The 23,978-nt window shown below is 48.3% G+C and overlaps 1 protein-coding gene across 1 annotated transcript in view; it reads left to right on the top strand.

The window, feature by feature from the left end:
- The window catches only part of TIMMDC1 (translocase of inner mitochondrial membrane domain containing 1), a 105,651-nt gene that overhangs the window by 64,049 nt on the left and 17,624 nt on the right, over positions 1 to 23,978 (top strand). The window contains exons 5-6 of the mRNA XM_086935853.1: positions 12,908 to 12,975; positions 16,687 to 16,765. Coding sequence (XP_086791979.1) covers positions 12,908 to 12,975; positions 16,687 to 16,765 — 147 coding nt within the window. The remainder of the gene's footprint in view (positions 1 to 12,907; positions 12,976 to 16,686; positions 16,766 to 23,978) is intronic.

Genomic DNA, 23,978 nt, shown 5'->3' with positions numbered 1-23,978 from the left:
AGGCACACAGAGTCAGCAGCAGCATCAGGAAGGTGCCATTGCAAAGCCTCATCTCCGCCCGGAAGCGGGTCTGCTTGTGGGGGGGGCTTCGGGGGAACTAGCTTGTCGGGTGCTTTCTGTGGCACCCACTGTTTGGGGGTCTGACATGAGCAAGCGGTCTACAGGGCAACTTCTGCCCCGTTCCGGGCAACAACAACAAAAGATGGCGGCCCAGCAGACAGACGAGCTGCATGCGAAACCTATCGTGGGGCGGGACTGAGAAAACGAAACCTATCGTGGGGCGGGACTTCCGTTTTGTGAAGCCCGCGCCCACGGAGTGCCTGGAGGAGCACCGAGGGAGAGCCCCGCGGTCGGAGGCTGCACAAGTCCGGAGGGCCTTTGACCGGTGAGCGGAGCGGAGCGGGGCGGGAGCGGGGCGGGGGCGGGGGCGGGGGCGGGAGAGAATGCCTGTATGTCTGCGTGTGTGTGTGCGACGGCGGAGGGGGGGGGGGCGGTGTGCGACGGCGGAGGGGGGGCGGGGTGCGACGGCGGAGGGGTCGGGGGGGTGCGACAACGGGGGGGTGGGGGGGATGCTCGGTGCACGTGTGTGTGTATGCATGCGACGGCGGGGGTGGGTTCGCTGTATGTGTGGGTGCGTGCGTGCATGAGCGCTCGTGTGTGTGTCTGTCGCTGTTTCTGCGCATGCGAGTGTGGTGTTGCTGCTTCCCAGGAGACAGCAGCTGAGCGCGTTCGCGAGCGCGCGGCCAGCGGAAATCGCCTCCTTGAAGAGGCAATGCGCGTGCCAGAGGCTGTCTCCTGGGAAGCACAGTCCCTGACAAAAGATCTCCGGCGGAGACGCGCTTCCGCGCGTTGACGCCGAGACCTAAAAAATGGAGTAGAGAAGAAAAAGAAGAAAATAAATAATCGAAGAGATAAGAATAAAAATTAAAGTCAAACAAAATCATTCCATCTTCTAGGTCGTTCAGGAATGTGAGAACTCTTTCTAATGGTCATATTACTCTTTGGATATCTTTTGACAGGCAGAAAAGAAGGTTGAGGAAAACATTTCATAGTGTTGCCAGATATGTCATGGTGGGGAACAAGCGCAACACAAGACATGTCCCACCAATTTCGATCAGAAAGTTTAACAGAATTCCTTCCTAATTCACAAATTTGAACAGGATTTTTAAACTTAGTTATGCCTTTCCCAACAAGAATCTGATTCTTTACACATACTCAATCGCCTATTTTCAATCTACATTCTTTCTTTAAGCTAGAATTGGTTTTAGAAGATCTCTTTAAATTTACAAGATTAGAATTAAGTTCAGCTGATTTCCACCATTCATTTACACTCCAATCTTTTAGAGAAATTGTTGTGGTCCAAAAAGGACAAAGTTCAGGGGTGGACTCTCTACCTTTCATCAGTTCGAAAGGAGATTTCCCGGTCACAGAATGTGGAGTGGTACGGTGAGACCGAACTTGCTCTTGAATGGACTTAGCAACACAAGATTTGCTCTTGATAGAGGATTGAATCCATTACTACAAGTACTTTGTTAAAGTGTTTAACTTTTCCATTGGTTTGAGGGTGGTGAAGAGGTTTTCTTAGATGTTTTATAACACAATTTTCTAAAAATGAAGACATTTCAGATGACGCAAACTGAACCCCGTTATCAGTAAGAATCTCGCCAGGAAGACCTTCTCTTGAAAACACTCTTTGAAAGCATTCAATTGTTTTTTTAGTAGTCGGTTCAGAAATAGCTTCAACTTCGACCCATCTAGAGAGATGGTCAACTATTACAATAAAATATCTCATGTATTTGTGAAGAATTTGATAAGGACCTATGAAATCAACCCCAATGCGTTGCCAGGGTTTCTTGGGACAAGGATTGATTGAGTGAACTTGAGATTCAGTAATTAAAACCTTGTCACAGAGTTTGCATTTAGCACATTTGGACACAAATTCTTCGACCTCGGAATCCATGCGAGGCCACCAACATTTCTCTGATCTTTTTCTTGATCAAAGTGGAACCCAGATGGCCCACATGTGCTAAGCTAATTAAACGTTGATGAAAACAAAAAGGGGCTACTAATTTATATCCATGGACTAAAATGTCACCTTCAAGAGACAGTTCATTCAAAACCTTCTAAAATATTTGAAGTTCACGTTGCAACACAGTTTCTTTAGGCCAACCAGACTTTACGAATCTGATAACCGTTGATAACAATGAAATACTCGATCAACTTGAAATGCGAGATAAACACTCGCAAGCGTGAATGTGCATATGTTCAAACGCGCTTGAAATTTGCATTTTGTCCTCTGTCCCAGCAGTAGAAACGGATGACTTCAAACAAGCTGGTATGTTGTAATATCGCACTGGCAGAAGCACGAGGCAAGGAGCGCTCGATGTAGAGCTTAATTAGCAGCTGATACACACAGCAGCGCTCAAACTTGTTGCTAGGTAACAAGTTCATATGTTGGGAAAGTCTTGAAGATAGCACGGTTTAAGTGAAATTCATAGGTTTTCACAGTATGACGAGATAAGACGACGAAAAGATATGAAAATTTAAGTCTCTCACCTTGGTTGTACACTTACTAGTGAACAGTGACGTCTTTAAAATGAAATGTTTACCGGCTTGCTCTCTGGTCCGTTTCTTTAATGGTTCAGCATCTAGTTTGTGTAGAAAGTATCCGAGTGAGCCCAGATCGTCGCCAGGCTGGTAATGATGAGAACAAACAGTCAATGATGGCTTACGTAGGTTAATTCAAGAAGACCTGTCTCTTCATGAAGTGACCCTGGAGCAACTGCTCCCAATCGGAATGCAGAGCTCCAGTGACCTCATGACACATTCTGAGATCTAGACATTCTAATGCAAAGACTTGCATCACCACAGGTGTTCCAAACCTTGGGTGAATTTAAGTGGCCTCTCCCAGCTGGGATTAAGTACATCCCACACAAGTCTCGAGGCGTGAGTGCAGATTGCACTGGTGTTCAATCTCCGTTTTAAGTACATCTGCAGGGCTGACTGGCTCCAGCCCTCTCTCGGCAGAAGGCTGGCTTCAGGGCGCTTCAGGCTATATTGGATTGCTATAATGGGAGCACCTGAAAGTCAATAGCCTGGAAAGGAACCGCCAATTAGTTACTATCGTGAGGTGCAACTTCCAGGAAAGACTCTAGGTTTGTAACGCTTCCCCGGTAAAGCACTCCGTGCTTCACTTACAAACATCCAAGGGTCAGCTGTGTGGGAATAATTGAGTGATCAAGTGAAGCTGCAGATCTTCAAAACCTCTCACTTACAGATTTATTCACAGGTCTTAAATTGAATCCCAGAATGAGTAGTATACAAAGTACAAACAAGTATTCACATCTGCAAAGAGACAATGGTTCTTGCTCATTAGCAGGGAAAGGTCTGATCTATTGAGTCTTGCTGAAGAAAGACCTGTAGTAGCCACTGGCCCCGTTAGCAGATCACCAGCCCAAGGCCCACACGATGGAGAGACTTCATTGAAGAAAGTGACTGTAGCGCAAGTGGGAGTCTAGCCTTTCACATAGCTGCGTCCTATCCTAGTGCTCAGTTGTAATACAGTCTAAGCATTCCTGACGTCTGCCTTTTTCTTTCTATGTTGGCACAAAACTGTTAGTAGAGGAGAAAAAATGAAAGTCAGGAATTAGAAGGAAATAGATATCCTCCCCCCAATCAATCTGACATCCCTCCTGCTAAGGAGAACACTTGTAAGTACTTGCAGTTAATCTGACTTGCAGCTTGCTAAAGTGAAACAGGAACACAGAATCAAATACAAGGGGAGATCAACCAGTCAGGAAACTAAGAACTGGGCCTTGCATCAGCCACTACACTTGCATAAAGGACTGGACAAGAGATTGCATGGATAGAACGTGAGGACACCGGTGGCCCACAAAAAGGAACCCTTGTGATGAATTGCCAAGGAAAAGGAGGAGGGGAGAAGAAAGAATAGGCAAAGAAAACCTATTGGGGCCGTCTGCAAGAGGACACTGGGGAAGGAGGAGAGGGGGGTATTACTTGTCCTAATTCTGCTTTTCATCTAGCTATCACAGTTTGCTATTGTAAAGCTGGACATAAGAAGCCCTGGGGCCAGATGTATCAAAGGGTTTTGCCCATTCTGTGTCTATGGGGAAATGTATTGATACAAATGGCCCCTGGTCTTTCTTACTTGTTCAGACATCTCCAGAATCTGTATGTAGGGAAAACAATAGACTGAAACCCTTTATTTCATTGTTTATGTATTTATGTGGTCGTAACCTTGAAGCAAGGTCAGTGGCGCATTTCACAAGTCACAAGAACAGCATAGAACATGTGGCTGAGGTAATAAAAGGTGAAGAGATGGAATAAACCACTGGGTAGGATATTAGTGTAATATTGAGAGACGGTTGAGTGTTGTGTTGATGCTGGTTACGCCTCACCATGTAATACTATCCGGATACCACAAAGAAGGTCCTTGGATTCACAATAATAAATCCTTAGCTAAGTCCTGGTAGTGTGACAAGAGTGTCAAACTTTACTAGATGTTAAATATTTCAGAGTATCACCACAATATAGAAGAGGGACTCTGTGCTAAAGTAGCTGTAGATGAAGGTGGGGGACGACACACAGGGGTATGCACAGCGCTGGAAGAGACAGACTGTAAGGAGCCAGCTCACCTTGACGAAAGTGTGACTATAGGGAGCTGTCCTCACTCCCCCGCCTGTTCAAGTTTAGATTTCAAATGAACTCGATTCCTCGTGGAGAGCAGGGCGTTCTACCACATTGTGTCTGAGCAGTTACTCAGAAGGGGGTCTTCCCCTCATCCCTGGATCAAAGGAGGTAGGGTTAACTCCCAAGGGATCATTTCCTAGTGAGTCCTGATGAAAGCCAGGGTATTGCATTTTGCCGGCTGAAACATGTCGACGGTTTTTGCAGAGTGGAGGGGTTGGTAGCTCATTATAAGGTTCTCCATACCACTATCCACTGGTCCTGTTGTCACCATTTTACTCTGGACATGGTACCCAATATTAAAATTGTAATAGGGACTCCCTGTGACCAGTTGTTATCACAGTTTCTGCACCTATGTTCACTTGTGATCCCATATTACTGACACTTATTTGTTGTATTGTCTTCCCCATTTCTCCACCTCCTGCGTCGGTCTGCGCGGAGGTGTTAGCAGCCCTATGATGAAGCATGACACAGTTTGCTTTGGGTGAGGGCAGTTTTAATACCCCAGTGTGTCTTCCCCCACCATCGTCGGTACAAAAGGGGGTGGTGATGGACGGAGCATCTGAATCATTCAAACACTCACCCCCAGTCAACAGATCTGGGTTTAATCCATCACCGTTCTTTAGCCCACTCCGCCACCCCAGTTCAGACATGGCTATATGCAAATCAGTCTGACCCTTTGCCTCATGGGAACAGTCCAGCCCGAACTGCCAAGCCATGTCTTCCATGGACCGGAGACAAGCTTCCGAGGACCGGTTTCTGGCATTCCAGCCGTCTTCAGCCCGGCTTGCTTGAATCCAGTGGCAAAGTGAGCAAGGGACTCACGTCTGAGCATACCCTGCCACACTTACGGCGGCCAAAAGCGGTACAAAAGGGGGTGGTGATGGACGGAGTATCTGAATCAATCAAACACTCACACCCAGTCAAAAGATCTGGGTTTAATCCATCACCGTTCTGATTGATTCAGATGCTCCGTCCATCACCACCCCCTTATGTACCGCTTTTGGCCGCCATAAGTGTGGCAGGGTATGCTTAGACGTGAGTCCCTTGCTCACTTTGCCACTGGATTCAAGCAAGCCGGGCTGAAGACGGCTGGAATGCCAGAAACCGGTCCTCGGAAGCTTGTTTCCGGTCCAAGGAAGGCATGGCTTGGCAGTTCGGCTGGACTGTTCCCATGAGGCACAGGGTCAGACTGATTTGCATATAGCCATGTCCGAACTGGGGTGGCAGAGTGGGCTAAAGAACGGTGAGGGATTAAACCCAGATCTTTTGACTGGGTGTGAGTGTTTGATTGATTCAGATGCTCCGTCCATCACCACCCCCTTTTGTACCGCTTTTGGCCGCCGTAAATGTGGCAGGGTATGCTCAGACGTGAGTCCCTTGCTCACTTTGCCACTGGATTCAAGCAAGCCGGGCTGAAGACGGCTGGAATGCCAGAAACCGGTCCTCAGAAGCTTGTTTCCGGTCCAAGGAAGGCATGGCTTGGCAGTTCGTCTGGACTGTTCCCATGAGGCACAGGGTCAGACTGATTTGCATATAGCCATGTCTGAACTGGGGTGGCAGAGTGGGCTAAAGAACGGTGATGGATTAAACCCAGATCTTTTGACTGGGTGTGAGTGTTTGATTGATTCAGATGCTCCGTTCATCACCACCCCCTTTTGTTCCCCCACCATCGTCTACAGCTACTTTAGCACAGAGTCCCTCTTCTATATTGTGGTGATATAGTTAGTGCAGGAGGTCGAAGCGGGACCAATTCCTCCTACCCCTTACTTTCTGTGTGAGTTTAGAAATATTTCAGAGTACCAACATGGACGATAAGTAATTGACATGACTCAAAAGAAATCCAACACCAATTTATAAATAAATAGCGGATTCTTATATAATTTTAGACACAAAAGCGAGCACAATTGAAGCAGTATAACTAGATTTATGAAGTTTGGAAGGAAAAGAAATCAGTGCATTTAAATACAGCAAAACTTTTCCATTGCAGTCCGTAGGGAAATTATACTAGTTGCATTCGGTCACTTGCAGGTCGAGTTAGAATTCTCGAGACACAATTGATTAAAATTGGTCTAGATGTTGGTAGTAGTGCACACCAAATTACTGTAAGGTACTACACAAGCACAAGTCCTATCCTCACTGCTGATCACCAGTGTTAGTAATTGAGGTTTCTAGTTGGCAGAGTATAAACCCCCTCCAAGCAAGAGCCACAATCTTAGTCAGGATAAGTCTGATACACAACCTAAAGTAACCTGTGCTCACCCTCTGGTAGCTTGGCACAGAACAGTCCGGCTTAACTTAATTGGAAATGTTTAAAGTATTTGTACACACTGTGATTGCAGTAGCACAGTGAACACAGCACACAAAGACTCCAAACCACTTTAGAAAAATAGAGAATATCTGAGTAAAACAAGACCAAAACGACAAAATCCAATGAGCAGAAGTTGAGGTATGGATTTCTAAAGATTAAATGCAAAGACTGTGCTTAGAAGTCACTAGCAGTCAAAAGGTTATTGGAGGTCGCGAGGGACCAGTACACATCCAAAGTTCAGGCTGACTGCGAAGGAGGGCAGGCTGGCTACAGGGCCCATGGAGGGCCTGCTAAAAAAGTACCTTGTACGGAGCAAGGCGTTGACATTGAGAGCACGAAGTGTAGGTCTTATCCTTGCAGTCAGGTTGATGCTTCGGAGTTTTGCCTCGCAGACGGTATTGAAGGGTCAGCGCTGCATCATTGTTAAACCTCGCAGGCGTGACCTGAGTCATCGTCAAATCAGCACGCCGTCGAAGGACACAACGTTGGTTACGATCTGCACAAAGGGGCCAGTTCATTTAAGAATAAAGCTGCAGAACCCACTTCTGAGGACCAGACTTGAGGGAGGCACCTCAGGCAAGGATAGGACTCCAAGATGGCAGAGTCCAGCAGCACCAGCAGAGTTACAGGAAGTCTTTTGTGTCCCTGAGACTTCCGAAAACAGGAGTCAAGCCAGCAAGCCCTTGGAGAAACTTGAGTTCAAAGATGTAGAGCGTAGGTCCACTCCCTCTCACTCCCAGGAGGAAGCAGCAGGCAGCGGGCCAACACAACAAAGCAGGCAGCAGAGTGACAATCCCCCCTACTGTACAATAGTCAGCAAGCAGTAGGCCAACACAGCAATGCATGTAGTAAACTGGCAGTCCCTCAGAGCTCCTCAGCAGCTGGCACTGCACCTCAGATGACCTGCATCAGTATTATGTCTCTGTCTCCTGTCCCATCAGAGCTCCTCGATGTGTCTTGCGAGTTAGCAATAACGAAACCCGTTTGGCTCCTATTGAACTCTGTAGAGCTATGATGTCACGGCCAGAGTGTATTGCAGTGAAGGCTGCTTTAGAATGTTGAGTTCGCAGTTACACGCAGAAGAATAGAGACCTGTAATATCAAGCTGTGTGTATGGCTTTCCTTGGGTACCCCCGCTGAGAAGACGCTACAAACGACGATGAGGATGGGATGATCCCGCCATAATAAATCTGACAATGGACCACCTTTTAATAGGCAGGAGTTTAGACTTCTTAGAGCATCTGAATGTAAAGCAGCAAAAGAGCACTCCTCTGTCGCCGGAGGCCAGTGGACTGGTTTACCCGTTCAGTGTAAAGTTTCCGTCTGGGCCAAACCCTTCTCCTCTGCTGCCACCTGGCAATGATTTGGTGGAAGTGCACACGGTGTCTGACTGCTGGTGTCAGACTCTCAAGGGTGGGCAAGAGAGATGCGGATAGAATGAGCCTGAGGGAAAAGTTATTTATTATTTTATATATTCATTAATTTATTTTGAGGAGAATGAAGTGACTCCCTTATACTGAGGGCTCGCTCTATTGTGACTGCCGACTAACCTGATTGTCACAGTTTAGTTAGATCGACCCCTTGACTTTCTTCGGAGATGAATCCCTTCTTGGTGGACATGAATCATTTACTGCAAAGAATGAATGGAATTCTAGCTGCATTCATTATTGCTGAAAATGAGTTCATTATTCCCTGAGATTAATCATTCACTCTGGAGATAAATATTTATATAGAAGAATTGTTTATAGCACCCTATGTAACCAGGTGTGCAGCCGGTGGCCCCTTTTTTGCTGTTCCCGACTCCTGTTATTGTATATCGACCCTTTCTGATGTAAAACTGAAGCTAATGCAGGAGACGAGTCACTTAGTGCAGAAGAAGAAGCTATTAAACCAGGGATGAGTCCTTTATTCCCTTGACGAATACTTAAATTCTGATGATGTGAATGTTGTTCCTCAGTGTAGATGAATCTTGAATGCCACTCCTGTTTTGGTGGCAGAGAATCATGGCTTCACGTCGGGGCATCCTTTCTTCCAGTAAATAAAACAATCTGATGGACATTTATAACCTTAGATTTCTCATCCTTAGAATATTCCCCGGTGCCAGACTGGATCCGGAGAATTCCGCAGCAATTCTGCAGCAGTCGTTGCTGATGGCACCAGGTGTGACTCTGCGGCGACTCCAACTGCCCTGGAAATGATGGCGCAGAGCTCCACTAGGCTCCACCGCGGCATGCTGGAAACTTGTTTGTCACTTACCAAAGACTCCAAAAGGTTTTCTCAGTGTGCCGGGGAGGATATCTGCCCATAAATAGAAAATTACCCTACTCAACAGTTGCTTTGACTGCAGGAAGCATATGTCTGTCATGGACCCGCACAACATGTGTCTTTGGTGCTTGGACTCTGGTCAGAACTTGAAGTTGTGCGATACCTGCACCATCGCGCACAAACAGTCACTCATGAAACAGGAGGGGAAACTTTGTGGCCGAGCACAGGAAGATGTTGTGGTTGAAACAGAAGAGAAGCCCCACTCCAAGTTGTGGGTCGTTCTCGCTTGAAGTTGGTACCACTTGAAGTCCATTCCAGCTCAAAAACTTCTGGTAGGTCTAAACGACACCATAAACTCACGAAAGCCAAGCAGGACTCGATTCCTTGGCACCACTTGGAGTCCGGCAAGAAGTCACAATGGCATCAGCCAAATAGTCATTTTCTTCCAGCTTCTATTGACTTTAATCTGGTCTCGGCGTGTGCCAAATTCCCCAGCCATTCTCAACCGAACAGCAAATGCAGGCCTTCTAGGAAGCAATACTGAAGAATTTCCCAGATGCTGCCATCTCCTTTTCAGAGCCCCCCCCCCAGTTGGGCCCTCACCTGATGCCAACTGACCTTTCGAGACTCGTTAGTGGGCCTGCACCGGCTCAGGTCCAGACTTCCACACTGGCCCGAGATCTTTACCAGCTCCTTTGTGCTGGCGCTGATTGCATTTCTGTCTGCAATAGCACCCAGATCCAATGCTGGTCTCAAACCTAGAGCTGAGGTCAACCCACGCCAGGCTATGGAGTTACTAAAGCGCCACCAGCTGTCATCAGTCAGATTCCAATCCTCAGCCTCTCCTTTGTTGCCTCGTGTGGCTGTGATTCTGTTGTGGTTCAGAGCGTATCTAATGCCCTCCATGACATTGATGAAGAGGACAATGTGCTCCCCTTTCACCGCATTGATGAAGGGTTGTATCTTGATTTCCAAAATGCCAGTGGACTAAATTGATCCCTAAGACAGAGCCCGGCACCACCTGGGCCCCAATGGAAGAAAGGGCCTCTTCCGGAATAGTAGAGGGAAGAGCAGCAGCAATTTGGACTTTCAATTGACCACCATTGGAAACTAAGGTGAATTGTTATGACAGATGCATCACTGCTTGTTTCTGGGAGGAGGGGAGTGACCTTGGAGGTGGAGTTCAGAGGCCTCTGCTCTCTGGCAGGAGCCAGCTCCATGTCAGTCTTCTGGAGCGTTGTGCAATCGGCTTAGCCCTGAAAGCCTTTCTGCCCTTCATCAAAGGAAGGTTGATACAGGTCTTAGCAGCCACCTGACCGCCATGTGGTACTTCAACAAGCGGGGCATGGTGGAGTCCTGGATCCTGTGTCCGAAGGGCAGACCTCCCTGCAGAGAGCTGGACCAGCAGATCATGTTCCTGGTGGCCATGCACCTGCAGGATCTTCAAAAACCCGAGCAGACGAGCAGAGCATGCACCACTACCCGAGGTGGCACTGGACATTCTTGGCCAGTGTGCAATCCCTTGGTTAGATCTATTTGCTACCATCCAGAAGGTGTATATCAAGGCTTCGGCACTTTGGAGTATCCTCCAGGACAGTGAGTATGAGACGCATTACATTTTCAAGGACATGCAGGGCTCCTGTACACACGCCTGCTGCTCCTCCATCTGTGTGAGTTGTGAGACGAGCCATCTCAAGGCACTCTCAGTGCAACCTCCCTACACCATCTTCTTTCTGGACACATCAGTGCTGAGGACATGGGGTCCTACATGCCCAAGGTAATAGCTCCCTATGTTAGCCAATCGCTCGCTCCGCCTGCATTCTTAACTCCTCCACATCCTTCAACGGACGAGGTATCACTGGCGCCATCCGGAGATTTCCTTGAGCTCCTACGTTGAACACACAAAAGATCGCCATTTGGATCTGGTCTTTGTGAGCTTTTCTCCTGCAAAGAAAGGGATAGTTGTGCCAAAGAGAAACCTGTCAAGGTGGTTTCCCCCTTGTATTAAACTCTGCTATGCACTGGCTAAGAAGCGAGTCCCAGGAACACTGCTGTTTTCACCCAACTGAAGGCCACTATGACTGCATTGGCGAGAGGAGTACCAGATCTAGACGTCTTCCAGACCCCGATGTGGGTTATCCATCCCACATTTATGAAACTCTGTTACCTTGACAGTCCAGTTCGACTTGAGGTCCACTTTGCCCCGTCAGTCCTGCTGGACGTACGCATGTGAGTCCATTGCTCAGACCCTTCACCTTTGGGTGATACTCATTAGCATCTCTTCTAAAGATGCAGTGGGAACTATCCATCTGAAGAACAAGGTACTTACCTTTGGTAATACCCTTACTAGTGGATACTGTAACTGCAGAATCTTCACTGCTCTCCCTCCTCCTTCCTCTGGAGTGTGGACTTCTGAGCATCGAACTAGGGACTCAAGTTGGAATGCTCTGCGTTTGAGGGTGCGGAAGGAGAAAGTCAAGAAAGTGACATATGTGCTGAGGTGGTGCTTGTGTGCGGCTCAGCTCTGTCAGTTCCAAGGTATGATGAAGTTAACACAGAGCCACCTGGCAGCAGGTGAGACCATTGCCGAAGAATTTTTCACACCCAGTCTAGCGCCTAAGAATATTGTTTAGGAATCTGCGGTTAGACTATCCACCAGAAAGAGCATTACCAAGGGTAAGTAGCTTTATCTTTACACTTGGAGATCTGCTGGTGGTTGGGAGAGATGGATGCTCTATTGATGAAGATAAATCCTGTGATTCATTTATTCCAGTAGATGGCACTTTATCATTGCATGTTATGCTGTGCTGCACTTTTTATGTATCAGTGTTCACTAGTCTCTTGAACTATCTACGCTTTTGCTCAGGTGGTTAATGCACTTGCTGCAAACATCTTGTGTAAAGGGGGGGCACCTGCCATTTGTGCCATGGCTGTATGGAACCTTTCTGCTTTTGTGCTTTCTCTGGTCTGTGGCCTGTTTATATTCTCCAGGATTTTATAGCTGATGCTGTTTATATAACTTAAACGTGTTTTACTGATACCATGCAACATAGCAAGCTTGACACGTAAAACACAGGCCCCAGAAATAGCAGGACAGAAAGACGCAGGTTGCACAGAGGCACTACACAAATTGTCTGCATGCCTATGTTCGTAGGTTAATGTATTGTATTCAAACCTTTTGGCTCTATCAATGCTTGTTTTTCAAAATGCTACCTGGTCAGTAACCCATTCTGAGGTTTTATTGTTATGTCAGTGAGTAAATTATTGCTTTTGATCTTTTTAAATCATGAATAGCTATTAAAACCCAAACCCACTGATTCATAAAGGAACAGTTTTTACATTCCCTCAGTGTACTCTGGAGGAATTAATTTAAACTGACATGAAATGAAATAGTTTGCATGAGCTGCATTAAGTCTGGGAGCCCAGTGTCACTCTCTCAGACTGTTGTTTCTAGCTGTGCCATGTTTATTCTTGTGCTTCCTACCCTCCATCGCTCTTACGTCACTTCCTGCTCTCCATCGCTCTAATGCCACTCGGCTCGTGGATGGTTCCAGTCTGTCTTCTAATAAAACTCTCCTTGTGACAGAAGGTACAGCTCAGTCCTTTCCCTCTTTCTCTTTACAGTTCTGTCAGCCTGGGACTGTCGGTGTACCGGGATAAGAGCTCTCTGGCCCACTTTGCTGCTGCAGGAGGTGAGATTTATGCTCTAATTCTACATCTCTACTCACAGATTGCGACAAGGCACAGTTTTGAATTCCAGATTGATTTAATGTGGCCGCCTATGCACACTCTTTCTTCCTCAGCTGGGGTAGATGTGGAATCAGGGAGCCTGTCCTTCAGTCCTAGAAAATAAGTGTGGGGTTGGACACTGAGATTAGGGAGCACAAACAGGGTTTAGTGGACTCCCTGTGGTGGGAGACCAGTGTCAGATACCAGGTGAAACTGTATGCACCAGGGACTGGGTTTTGGCAAAACACCGTTAGAGTGGAGCGAACACATAAGAATTGGGAAAGGACATTGGGAGTGAATAATAGGACTGTCTGAAAGGACAGGCGTTTGAGAGAGAACATATCTCAAGGGAAATTTCAGGAGCGGGTGGCTATGCGGGGATGGAAAAGGAACAGGGAGATGAACTTCTGGACTGTGGGGTGTCTCTTTGTAAGTCTGCATTGAAGATGTGTGCTGAACGGTGACACGCCTTGAGTGAGTGGGCTGGAGCAGTGTAATGTTCAGAGGGTACATTGGTAGTGAGGGTGTAAAAGTGGGTAGAGGGTTGAAGTTTGGGTTCAATACGTTCTGAGGAATGAATCCAGCTGGGGAAGCAGAGGCTGGCTGAAAGTGGATGTGGACTGTTCCTATTGGAGGAGATCTGAGGCTGATTTGCATACAGCTGGCTCTAATCTGAGGTGGCATGGTGTGCACAATATTGATGTACCGGGATGGGGCCCCATGTAATCACCAGTGAGTGAGATAAACTCAAGCGTTGCACCCATCACTGTTCTGTTAACTTCAGTGTGACTCTCTACATGTGACACGTATGCCCAGACGTGGCTCCCTTTCTCACTGAGCCCCTGAAACCAACTTGCAACTAACCGACGAGCTTCAATCAGGGCAAAATTGGACTTGGGTTGCTTGTGTTCTGGCTCCGGGGGGACCTGGCTCCGCAGTTCAGGCTGGACTGTTCCATTAGAAGCAGGACCAAGGCTGAAGGCTGGCTGAGGTAGCATGGTGGACAACATAATGATGTACTGGGATGAGGCCCCCAGTAATTACCGGTGGCTGGGATTAATTCAAGCATTCCATCCATTGCATGTGATGCCCTAAGTGTGACCGCGTGTGATGCCCCAAGTGTGACGGGCCTTCCCAGACGTGTGTCTCGTCTTCACTGTGCTACTGGAACCAACCTGCACCTGACTGATGAACCCCATTCAGGGTGAGAAGGGTCTTGTTACTTGCAGCACTTGACAAAACCACACTTGGTGATTGAGTTAACCTCCACCCTCTGAGGGTAAAGGCCTTTGGCGGGTCCCAGGACCCGGGTTCAACAGCTGGACCTCGACGACACCTCCTTCACGAAGCAGGGACACAGCAGCAGGGTCGTTGCTGACGTTGGTCTCTGTGAGTTGCTATCAGGCTGGAGATGTCACTCAGGGGGCGATCACTTGACCGCTGGACACCAAGCCTTGGCTGCAGCAAATGTAGTCCACTGTCACTTCGGCGGCTGGAGGGCGATAGGAATGGAGTAGCGGTTTGAAACTTGGTGAAAGCTTAGCTCAGTGCTTTCAGGACACCACTTCTCTTCCGACTCACTCTTGACAGGCCCTGCGGGTCACAATTCTTGTCACGCACACATCGATTTTCCTGCTGCTCGCAAGGGTCTGGTCCTACCAGTCAAGGGGAGTCTGCTTAGGTTTCTGGCATCTTGCTGGGAGCAATGAGCTTTTGCCACAGACACGTCAAACACACCGTTCCAGTATATGGTCTCTTCTGGATACTTAATTGTCCTATCTTTGCAATGAGGCAGAATCCAAAGTGCTGTTGTTGGTAACAGCATCTTCACGGATTCAAAGTCAGAACTGAGGTTCTCTTAGCAGGGGTGCCCCATAAATCCTAGATTTAGGGGTGTCAACGGTGTAAGGGCTAGTGGCCAATGGGCTACTGGGTCCTGCGGCTAACCTGCCCCCGTGGTGACAACATCCTGTGGGTGTACATCACCCCTCTACCCAGAACCCACTATTTTAGTGTCTGCCAAAATGGCAGAACCCTTCCTTGTCTGTACAGACCTCCTAGACCACCTTAAAGGTGTGCCGAGCCTTTGGTGAACGCTACCTGACTGCCTAATTTTCCTTTCTGTCTGCATGGACAGGGGGGGAAGGGTTTTGTCCTCATGTGGGGACAAGTAAGTTACACATCAAAGGCGGTGCGAGCCATTGAGGCTCACCACCTTGATGACTGTAATCACTAGCCGTCCTGGGAGGGGGTGGTGTGACCTTCTTGCCCACGTCTTGTCTCTGTCCTGGGGCACTGCTAGCACATCCCACCAGCGGGGGAAGACTTGTCTTTGAAGCAGACACTGGAGTACTAAACCTTAGGTGGGCACCTACTCGGGCAGAAGCTATGTGCGTGCCAGCTCATCCTCATCATAAGAATCTTGTTAGGGGGAGGAGGGGGGACAAAGCACAGTGTTTGACACCAAACACAACACAATTTGGTGGTACCATAATGGAGCTGGCGATCTCGAGTTTGCTTGGTAGCCCATGTTATCCTATGGACCTCTGGTTACTTACAGTAAACCTTGCTTTACAGGGTTACTGTAGATATATATGTCCAAGCATATATATCTACACCTTTAATATAATGCACCCTTCCTCCTGGGCTCTAGGAGGCCTACCTTAGAGGTGACTTACTTGCATTAAGGCAGTAACAAAGACACTGGGCTCTCTCAAGCAGACAGGCTGCTCGTGGAGGCTGCAGTGACAGACCTGCGGACACACTTTTACTCTGGTCACACAGAGGCACTATAAAGGGCTGCAACCCTGGTGACCCCTCCTATCGCCCTTGCCCCTGGTACCACGGGTACCATATACTAAGGACTTACAAGGAGTGACCAGTGCATCGCCAGTTGGGGGTACCAGTGCACAGTTACCTTTTGGGGAAAGAACGCTGGCACCGGGGCCTGGGCAGCAGGTCCCTGTTCACCATTAGAGTCAAAAACCAGCCTCTAGCATTCTAATGGGGGCAAAAAAGTGTGTGGGGTGGTTTCTGCAAAGAAGCCCAGTTGCCAACAAGTGCATTAAACATTATTCGGTGCAGCGAGTTCAGCTTCATGAAGTGGTCGGGAGTGGCCTCTTCTACCTGGATAGTATGTAAAGTGAGACTGGTGCTCGCTGCTGCCGCACAAAATTGCACCAAAAGTGAACAAGAAATGGCCCCTGTGACCTTACATTTGGGGGAACCGAAATGGTGACATATTTTTGAGGCAGATGAACAAAAACGGCCAGTAAACACAAAAATGGGTTCTATATCTACAAGATTTATGGCACCTCAACCTATACTTACACCATGGCTTTGTTTTAGGACTGATTTGCAAGTGATTTATTGAGCAGCAGCTGTGGTCTGCTTCAAAGATCACACAGAAATCAAGTGAATAGCTTAAAAGTGAATTTATAGTCTTAGATTTTGTGGTTTTACCTTTGACTTGACTGGAAAATATTAATATTGTATGGAGTTGAATACTTGCATTAGCTGAAGCCTTGATCTAAATTCATTTCTTACCCAGCTGTGTATGTACTGTTCCTCCTCTGACCCCATTACCTGTCCTAGGTTTCCTCCTAAGGAAGTGAGATGAAGTCAGACTGAGGGACTACGAAGACCTTCATCTCCATTTCTTTTTTGTTTTTAAGCGGTTACAGGAGGCCTGTTCCGGCTCAGTCTAGGTCTACGCAGCGTGGTCGGTGGCACCGCTCTTGGAGTAATACTGGGGTAAGTCTGGTTGAGGTCTGAGCCTGTGTTAGGGTTGGAGTAATACTGTGAATCCTTCGTCTGTGTGCTTGAGACTGGAGTAATGATGAGGTAAAGTCTTAATCGTTTGTGTCTGAATTGTGTAATGCGAAGATGAATGCTTAATCCGCTTATTTTGGCGGGATGTGCAGTAATGAGGTGTCCCCCATGGTCTGGGCTTAGTGACGATGTACAAGTGAGGTGGATCCTTAGTCTCTGGTGCTGTGGATGGTGGTATGCTGACATCCATTCTTAATCTGTGTCCCAGTGAATAGTTTAATGGAACGAGGAGTGGTCAATCTGTGTATTTTGGGGGTAGACTGACGATGAGGTCCATTCTTAGTCTGTTCTTGGGGATGGAGCAATCATGAGCGTTCAGTACCATCTCTCATTCTATTCCCTTCAAGCGTCTTTTTAGAGTTAGTTATCGGAGGTATCGCATGGAGCTGGATAATATATTTTTGTGAAGGGAGAGGGCAAGAAAGCTGCCTTACTCCTTGACCAGCAAACATGTATCTTTTGGGGCACAGCAGGGCTCCTTTTTGAGCCCCACATTATTTAACATCTATGGGTCCCCCTTAGTTAACTGATAGAATCATACAATTTTGAAACCATTTTGTATGTTTCACTTTTGCCCCAACATCTACAAATGTGCCCTCTACTTTTAAATCTTGTCTGAATGTGCCCTGTACTGGTTGTGTGAGAGCCACCTGCAAGGCAATCAAGAGAAAAGAGATTCTCCTTTTTGATCAAGTGAGAGAGCATGGTGTGATCCACTTTCTGGCGTATTGATCTTCCGCCTTCTCCAGCTGCTGCAGTGATAGCTGATAGTTTGTTTGTTAAGCTGATGATAAACTGTCTTTCCAACCCCAGGTTTTGTCCACAGTTGGGACCTACGTTGACTCGTTACATTCTCTAAGAAACTTTTATGTCCGGACCAGAGGCGAGGATTATGCTTTCCTTCTTCACTTTAATATTTGAATCCATGACACAGCAGCCATTAAACATCAAAACAAAACTACTTTTCCCATGAGCAGCAGGGAAACAACAAAGTTCGTAAGTCCTTTCTCAGTCTCTGCAGCCAGGTCCCAATTTAGTCCTCTGCTGCTGCCCATTGTCCCTCTGTCTTCACTGCTCAGCAGCCAATGCAGTAGTGGTTTTGATCTCTCCTGAATCTGTATTGTTTGGTAGTTTATTGAAAGGGACGTGTTAGGGTATTTGTTGAAAGTTCCTTGTGGGCATTTCACGATGTGCTGTTTGAAACGGTTCTGCCTTGTCATTAGCGTTTGTGCCACGCTCACCTGCTTACAGTTATTGGCTTTGGTATTTTGACTGCTTCTGGCTTTGCTTGGTTTTTCTTTCCTGGTTCCCACTTGTGGCCACGTGAGCCACAAGTTACATTACATTACAGCCCTTCAATGCTCCTCACGTGACCTGTTCCCCGCCTGTGTGTGGACCGTGGTATGGTCCCAAGGCCCCTAGGGGGCTCTGTTGGCAGGCGACTCTCTAGCTCTGCGGCGTGCGTCTCCCTCATTTTGGGAGTGAAGTGGGTGCCGTCAGAGCCTTGAAGTGGCTGAGCCTTGCCCCTTTGTCGAGGGGGACGCCTAGAGATAACTGGTCTGTAATGTCCCCATACTTTACTATGGATGGCTCGCTAGAGTCTGTATTGCAGTGATGGTAGTTGGTGACGCCCTGCGAGGTCCGTATTGTGAGGCTTTGCAGAGCCTTTGGTGGGGACAGTCTTAGACATCTTGCTACCCTGTGATATATAGATACAGGTATTGGTGTCCCCCAGGGCTTGCTCCCACCTAATTGTGTGCCTTTGACCATCCACATAGTCTGTGTCCCCTCCCAGCTTTAGAATAAATACACACTTGCGTGTCTTTGATTAGGACCGCCTCAGCCCCCAATCTTTCAGGCCTCAGGCCTTTATTCTATGTGCCTATATCTCTTAGTTCCATGCACTCGTTCCACCTGAGAGACCTTCACCTGCAAATTATCAACAAAAGAATTGCCTTCAAGCTCCTCGCGCATGCCTACAAAGCCTTTCACAACGCCGGACCTGCATACCTCAACTTCCGCCTCTCCTTAGACACTCCCAACAGACCTCTCCGTTCCACCCAACTGGCCCTGGTTATGAGAAGTTGGCCTGGCATATGCTGTCCACTATTCTAGTGGGCACCTTGCACCAGTCCAAACGAGCCCTTATTGATGATAGGTTTAAGCCAACCTTTATTGAAAGCTATCCTAGTGGTAGCTGTGGAGAGCAGCCTTCAGGTTAAGTCTTGAAGAAATGTAAAGCAGCTTGTTTTACCAGTCTATAATCTTGTGAATGGAAAAATGAAAGGAGAACCACACCAGGTATATATATATATAAAATATATGTATTTATTTCTAAACACTCTCTAGTAATCTCTTTATGAGATTACAGAGCAAATTACACACTTTAAATATAGAACTTCAATAAATAGCACAATATACACTGGGCCCCAGAGGGGTACCAAACCATATATTGAGAAAGTGGTATAAGAACCACAACTTGACTAGACACAAGGCCTAGAGCCTATAGAATCGCTGGGACCACAAGGAACATCCCAATGTAGTGACACAGGGGACCCACCGGGAACGCGTGCAGTGTGAGAACACAGCCGCAAATTGCCGTTATCTTCTATGGGGAAAGTCGCGGTTGGAAATTTAAAGATTAAGGACTCTTAGGAGAGGACTTTGAGCAAACCCCTCTAGACTTAAGGGGTTCTAGGGCCAACACCCACGGGAGCACCAGAGTACTCGAGTTACCTCACCCAGGGAAGCCGGGTGCATAGGTGTCTTTTGGTGTCGGGAATCGTCGTTGATTTCAATGGCGATCTGCTGCAAAGTGCTGCTGCCGTCGAGAAGAAAAGTGTCCGGTGTGATCCAAGCCTGGATCGAAGATGTGAGGAACCTGAAAGCAGAGGAGACAGAGTCTGGGTCACTTGCCAGTGACCAGGGGCACGATAGACGAATGCTCACTGATGTCGGGTGTTTTCAGGTTGAAGAGGTGAAGCTTGACTCTGCCGCCACAAGGACCAGGAGGCGTCAAAAATGACAAGGAGCTGGATTCAAGCTGTCCCACGAAGGATGTCAAGTGCTGCTGTGTCGGTGCCTGGATTGGACCCAACAATCCTTGGCAACAGCAAAGCACGCAGGAAGAGCAAATATGTTTCCGTGTGGACAAGCAAGGTCCGGGGGACTCCCCAAGTGGTGGAGAATCAGGGCACGTCTGGAGCAACCAGGGAAGCCCAAGGAAAGTTAAAGTTGCCTTCTCAGGGACCCACTAGTCAACGAACGAGGGATCGCGAAGGTACCTCGAGCGAAACCACAAAGGGCCGGCTCACAGAACACTCGTGGAGTGTAGGCCAGCAATCTTTGGTGGAAAAGGTGTTTGGGGTCTGGGCTACAAGTAACCCAATGCACAGCCTCAAGGAACGTCGAGAAGTTGATGCACTTGCGAATGTGCACGGGGTCCAGGGGGTCCGGTTCCACGGTACTCACGGGGGCTGCAGGTCTCCGCTTTGCTGGGGACTCAGGTCGGCCTCGGAGAAGTCTGGAAATCCACCTCATGTGTTGCAAATACTTCGGAGACCGGCGAGAGCTTCGGAGATGCAAACCGGTCAGATGCGTCTTTGATGCCTGCCAAGCAGGGGTGTAACTCCTTTACTCCAAGGGAGATTCTTCAGTCATCCAGCGTCGTGCACATCGTCGAAGTTCCAGAATTCAGTATCAGAGTTTCGTCCAGGTGTAATCTAAAGTCCTGTAACCAGGGGTTCCTTTCTTATACCCAAGGAAGGGTTGGACATACTCTGGGGACCCACCTATGGGAGGGTCAGGAAAGAGGAGTGGCTACACCCATTTCCTTAATCCAGTTTCGCGCCAGAGCAGGGGCTGGTAGCCCCTGCAACCGGTCTGACCTGGCCTATGCACAAGGGCACCAAATGTGTCCTCAGTGCAGACTTCAAAGCACTCTTGGAGTGCACCCACCCAGCCCCAATACACTAAAGCCTGTCAGGGAGGTGGTGCAAAAACAACAGTTGATGGACAGAATGCAGAATAATGTCATACATTCACCCAGTGCAGAGATCTGGGCCTAAATCCATCGTTTTTTTTGCTCACCACGCCACCCCAGTTCAGACATGGCCATATGCAAATCAGTCTTGACCCTGTGCCTCATGGGAACAGTCCAGCCCGAACTGCCAAGCCAGGTCTTCCCTGGAACAGAATCAAGCATCCTAGGACCGGTTTCTGGCTATCAGCCGTCTTCAGCCAGGATAGCTTGACTCCAGTGGCGTGGAAAGCACAGAATTCACGTCTGAGCATACCCAGCCCACTCGGGGTGACAAATGCAAAAACAGTTGGTGGACAGAATGCAGAACAATGTCATACATTCACCCCAGTACAGAGATCTGGGCCTAAATTCATCGTTTTTTTGCTCACCACGCCACCCCAGTTCTGACACCTCCCTGTGACAGGAACCCTATTGTCCAGGCCTCCCCTGCCGGAGTTTCATCCAGCAGCAGGAGGCCAGACTCGTGTCTGTGGCATCAATTTGTGATGCCAGGGTTCTTTTAAGCTGGTACCGGGTGTACCGATGTGTACATGTCTCTACCTCTAGAAGGGTGGAATCATACCCCCGCTTCCAGTACTGGCAGGTGGGTATGATTCCAAAGTGTTATACACCAAACACAACATGTTTCCGTGCAGCCATTACAAAGTTAGCAATTACAGCAAGGTTATAGTGCACTTAAGAGTTTATGGTCTGGATGCATCACAGAACAGCCCCAGAGAATAGATTCAGAAGGCTGCAGAGGGGCCCTGCTCATGCATGGGCACCCTCTCACACAAAACCCAGCACCCTACCTTCAGGATTGATAAGGCCTGCCATAGAGGTGACTGATAGGTTTATATGTGTAGTGATTTAAGGTAGATATAGGGAACCTATACCTAAGTAAGGGGTGCATACACCACCTTCCCACAGGATGCAGTAGCAGGCCTGTGGTGTCATTTTGGAAGGCTTCCCAGGGGTGGCATAATACGTGCTTCAGCCCCTGGTAAGCCTCTGGGGTACCTATGCCCTAGGTACCTAAGGTACCATGTACTAGGGACTCATAATGGTACCCCAGTAACCAAACTGGAGTGTACCTAAAGTACATGCAATCAATTTAGAGAGGAGGTAGCTAGGCTAGGGTTCTGGATGGCAGGGTCCCAGCCAGACTAAAGTCAGAAAAAACGGTGAAACACCTGTAAAAAGTGGGGGTAACCATAAGAAGCAGATCCCACGAATCCGTAAGAACACAGCTGGAGGAAGATCCTTCTCCTACCTGCGAAGGCCTGGACCTCCCTGCCTCTGCACCTTAGGCAATCACCATCACTGCCGCAATTCAGGAATGACCAGCCCTGGCTCTTCAATTAACCGCAGATCTAGCACTCCTCCCCTCCCCCCAGCGCCTTGAGACCCTCACGGGTGAGTGGCCACGTTATACAAGAAAACTGATTGATTGAATCTCATCAAGACTCATTGTCCTTTCTATAGTGGCACAAGGACTTCTACGAAGCTGTAGATTCCTCGATTTATAGGGTGGTTAATGATCTTATGGTCCCTACGGAGCAACGCCTCATGGACCAGTTAGAGCAAGAGTGTGCAAAGATTGCCCAGAGTGTTGCAGTGGCCCCAGCTAAGCCTCCGCAGGACGCCCAACGGGGGCGGGGATGGGGATAAACTCCACCCAAGAAGAAGCAGGAGGAATGGGTTGACAGGGATGCTTTTGAGCAACTCAAACATGCTTTTTTACCCTTTACCTCAGGACGGCCCCACTGGGTTGGCAGATACCCATCCTGATCCTCCCTGCCCCAATTCCCCTGATCTAGATGACACCCCTGACACGGATGATGAAGCAGGCCCATCCTGGCCCTGGTGCCCGGGCTCTGATTCTGCCCCGCACCCCAGGGTGCCTCAGACATGCCCGACCCTAATGAAATTATCCATCCCAGGTCGGCAGAATGGGTGCAGGCAGAGAAGGTGGGCAACTATATGGCCCCTTAAGCCTTTAGAAAAAGAGGCCCGCAATCACCTTAAGACGGAGTGCCACCTGCCTTCTCTAGAGGGGAACGTAGCCCTTACTCCAGACATCGATCCAAAGATGGCGACGTGCTTGGCCAAACTTACCAAAGAGCTGAAAAGGACATTGACAGGTCCTGGCGTTCATGCCAGGACAAACTGGTCATGTACGATAGGCCCTATGACTAAAATCTTGGATATGGACAAAGAAGACAAGGCCTCAGGTTCCCTGATAGCGCAGGAAGTTCTTTCTAACTGGGCCCAGCGTGCAATTGCGTTTCTGGGGTACATGAGTTGTGCGCGCTTTACTGAGTTGGCGCCGCTCCCTTTTGACTAATGTGGATTCCATGCTGGGGGATCTGGCCTCTTCAGAGCCGGGAGCTGTTGCCACGGGGGTTGTTTGGGGACCCCTTTGTTAACCCCTTCCACGCTGATGACGAGCTGGGCTCGTCATGGCGTAGCCTCCTCGCACGCTGATGACGAGCCCAGCTCGTCACGTAACATGCGTTTTCGCAAATCTCAGCGTGTGAGGGGACTTAGGCTAGCGCGCATGAGGTTAAAGAATTGTGTACATTTTTATTCCCTATAAAAAAGAAAGTACATTTAAATATATCTCAATTGGAGAATCTCCAGCCTATTTTGCTCCTTCCTTTCTGCATGAAAGTAGTGGAAAAAATAGCCAATATCCAGCTAATGAAATTCATGGAAGAAGGCCAACTTCTCCACTCTTCCCAATCCGGCTTTAGGGCAAGCCATTCAACGGAAACTGCCCTTCTCTTCTCCATGGAGATCCTCCGGCAAAAAGTGGATGAGGGACAGACAGCTGCCTTGGTATTATTAGACCTGAGTGCGGCTTTCGATACCGTCTTGCACTTCCTGCTGTTAGCCCGTCTCAGTGAGGTCGGAGTGGTGGGACTGGCTTACAATTGGCTATGCTCATTCCTTGCGGATAGGAGTTTCCAAGTTTATTGCCCTCCGTTCAAATCAACATCCCGGTGTTTAAGGCAGGGGGTTCCACAAGGCTCTATTTTGAGCCCCACATTGTTCAACCTCTATATGGAGCCCCTTGCGAGGATTGTGGAATCATATGGTGTGGAAATTGTA

The sequence above is a fragment of the Lissotriton vulgaris genome, chromosome 8 (genome assembly GCF_964263255.1).
Source record: "Lissotriton vulgaris chromosome 8, aLisVul1.2, whole genome shotgun sequence".
Classification (NCBI taxonomy): domain Eukaryota; kingdom Metazoa; phylum Chordata; class Amphibia; order Caudata; family Salamandridae; genus Lissotriton; species Lissotriton vulgaris.
This window is presented reverse-complemented; position numbering and strand designations above follow the sequence as displayed.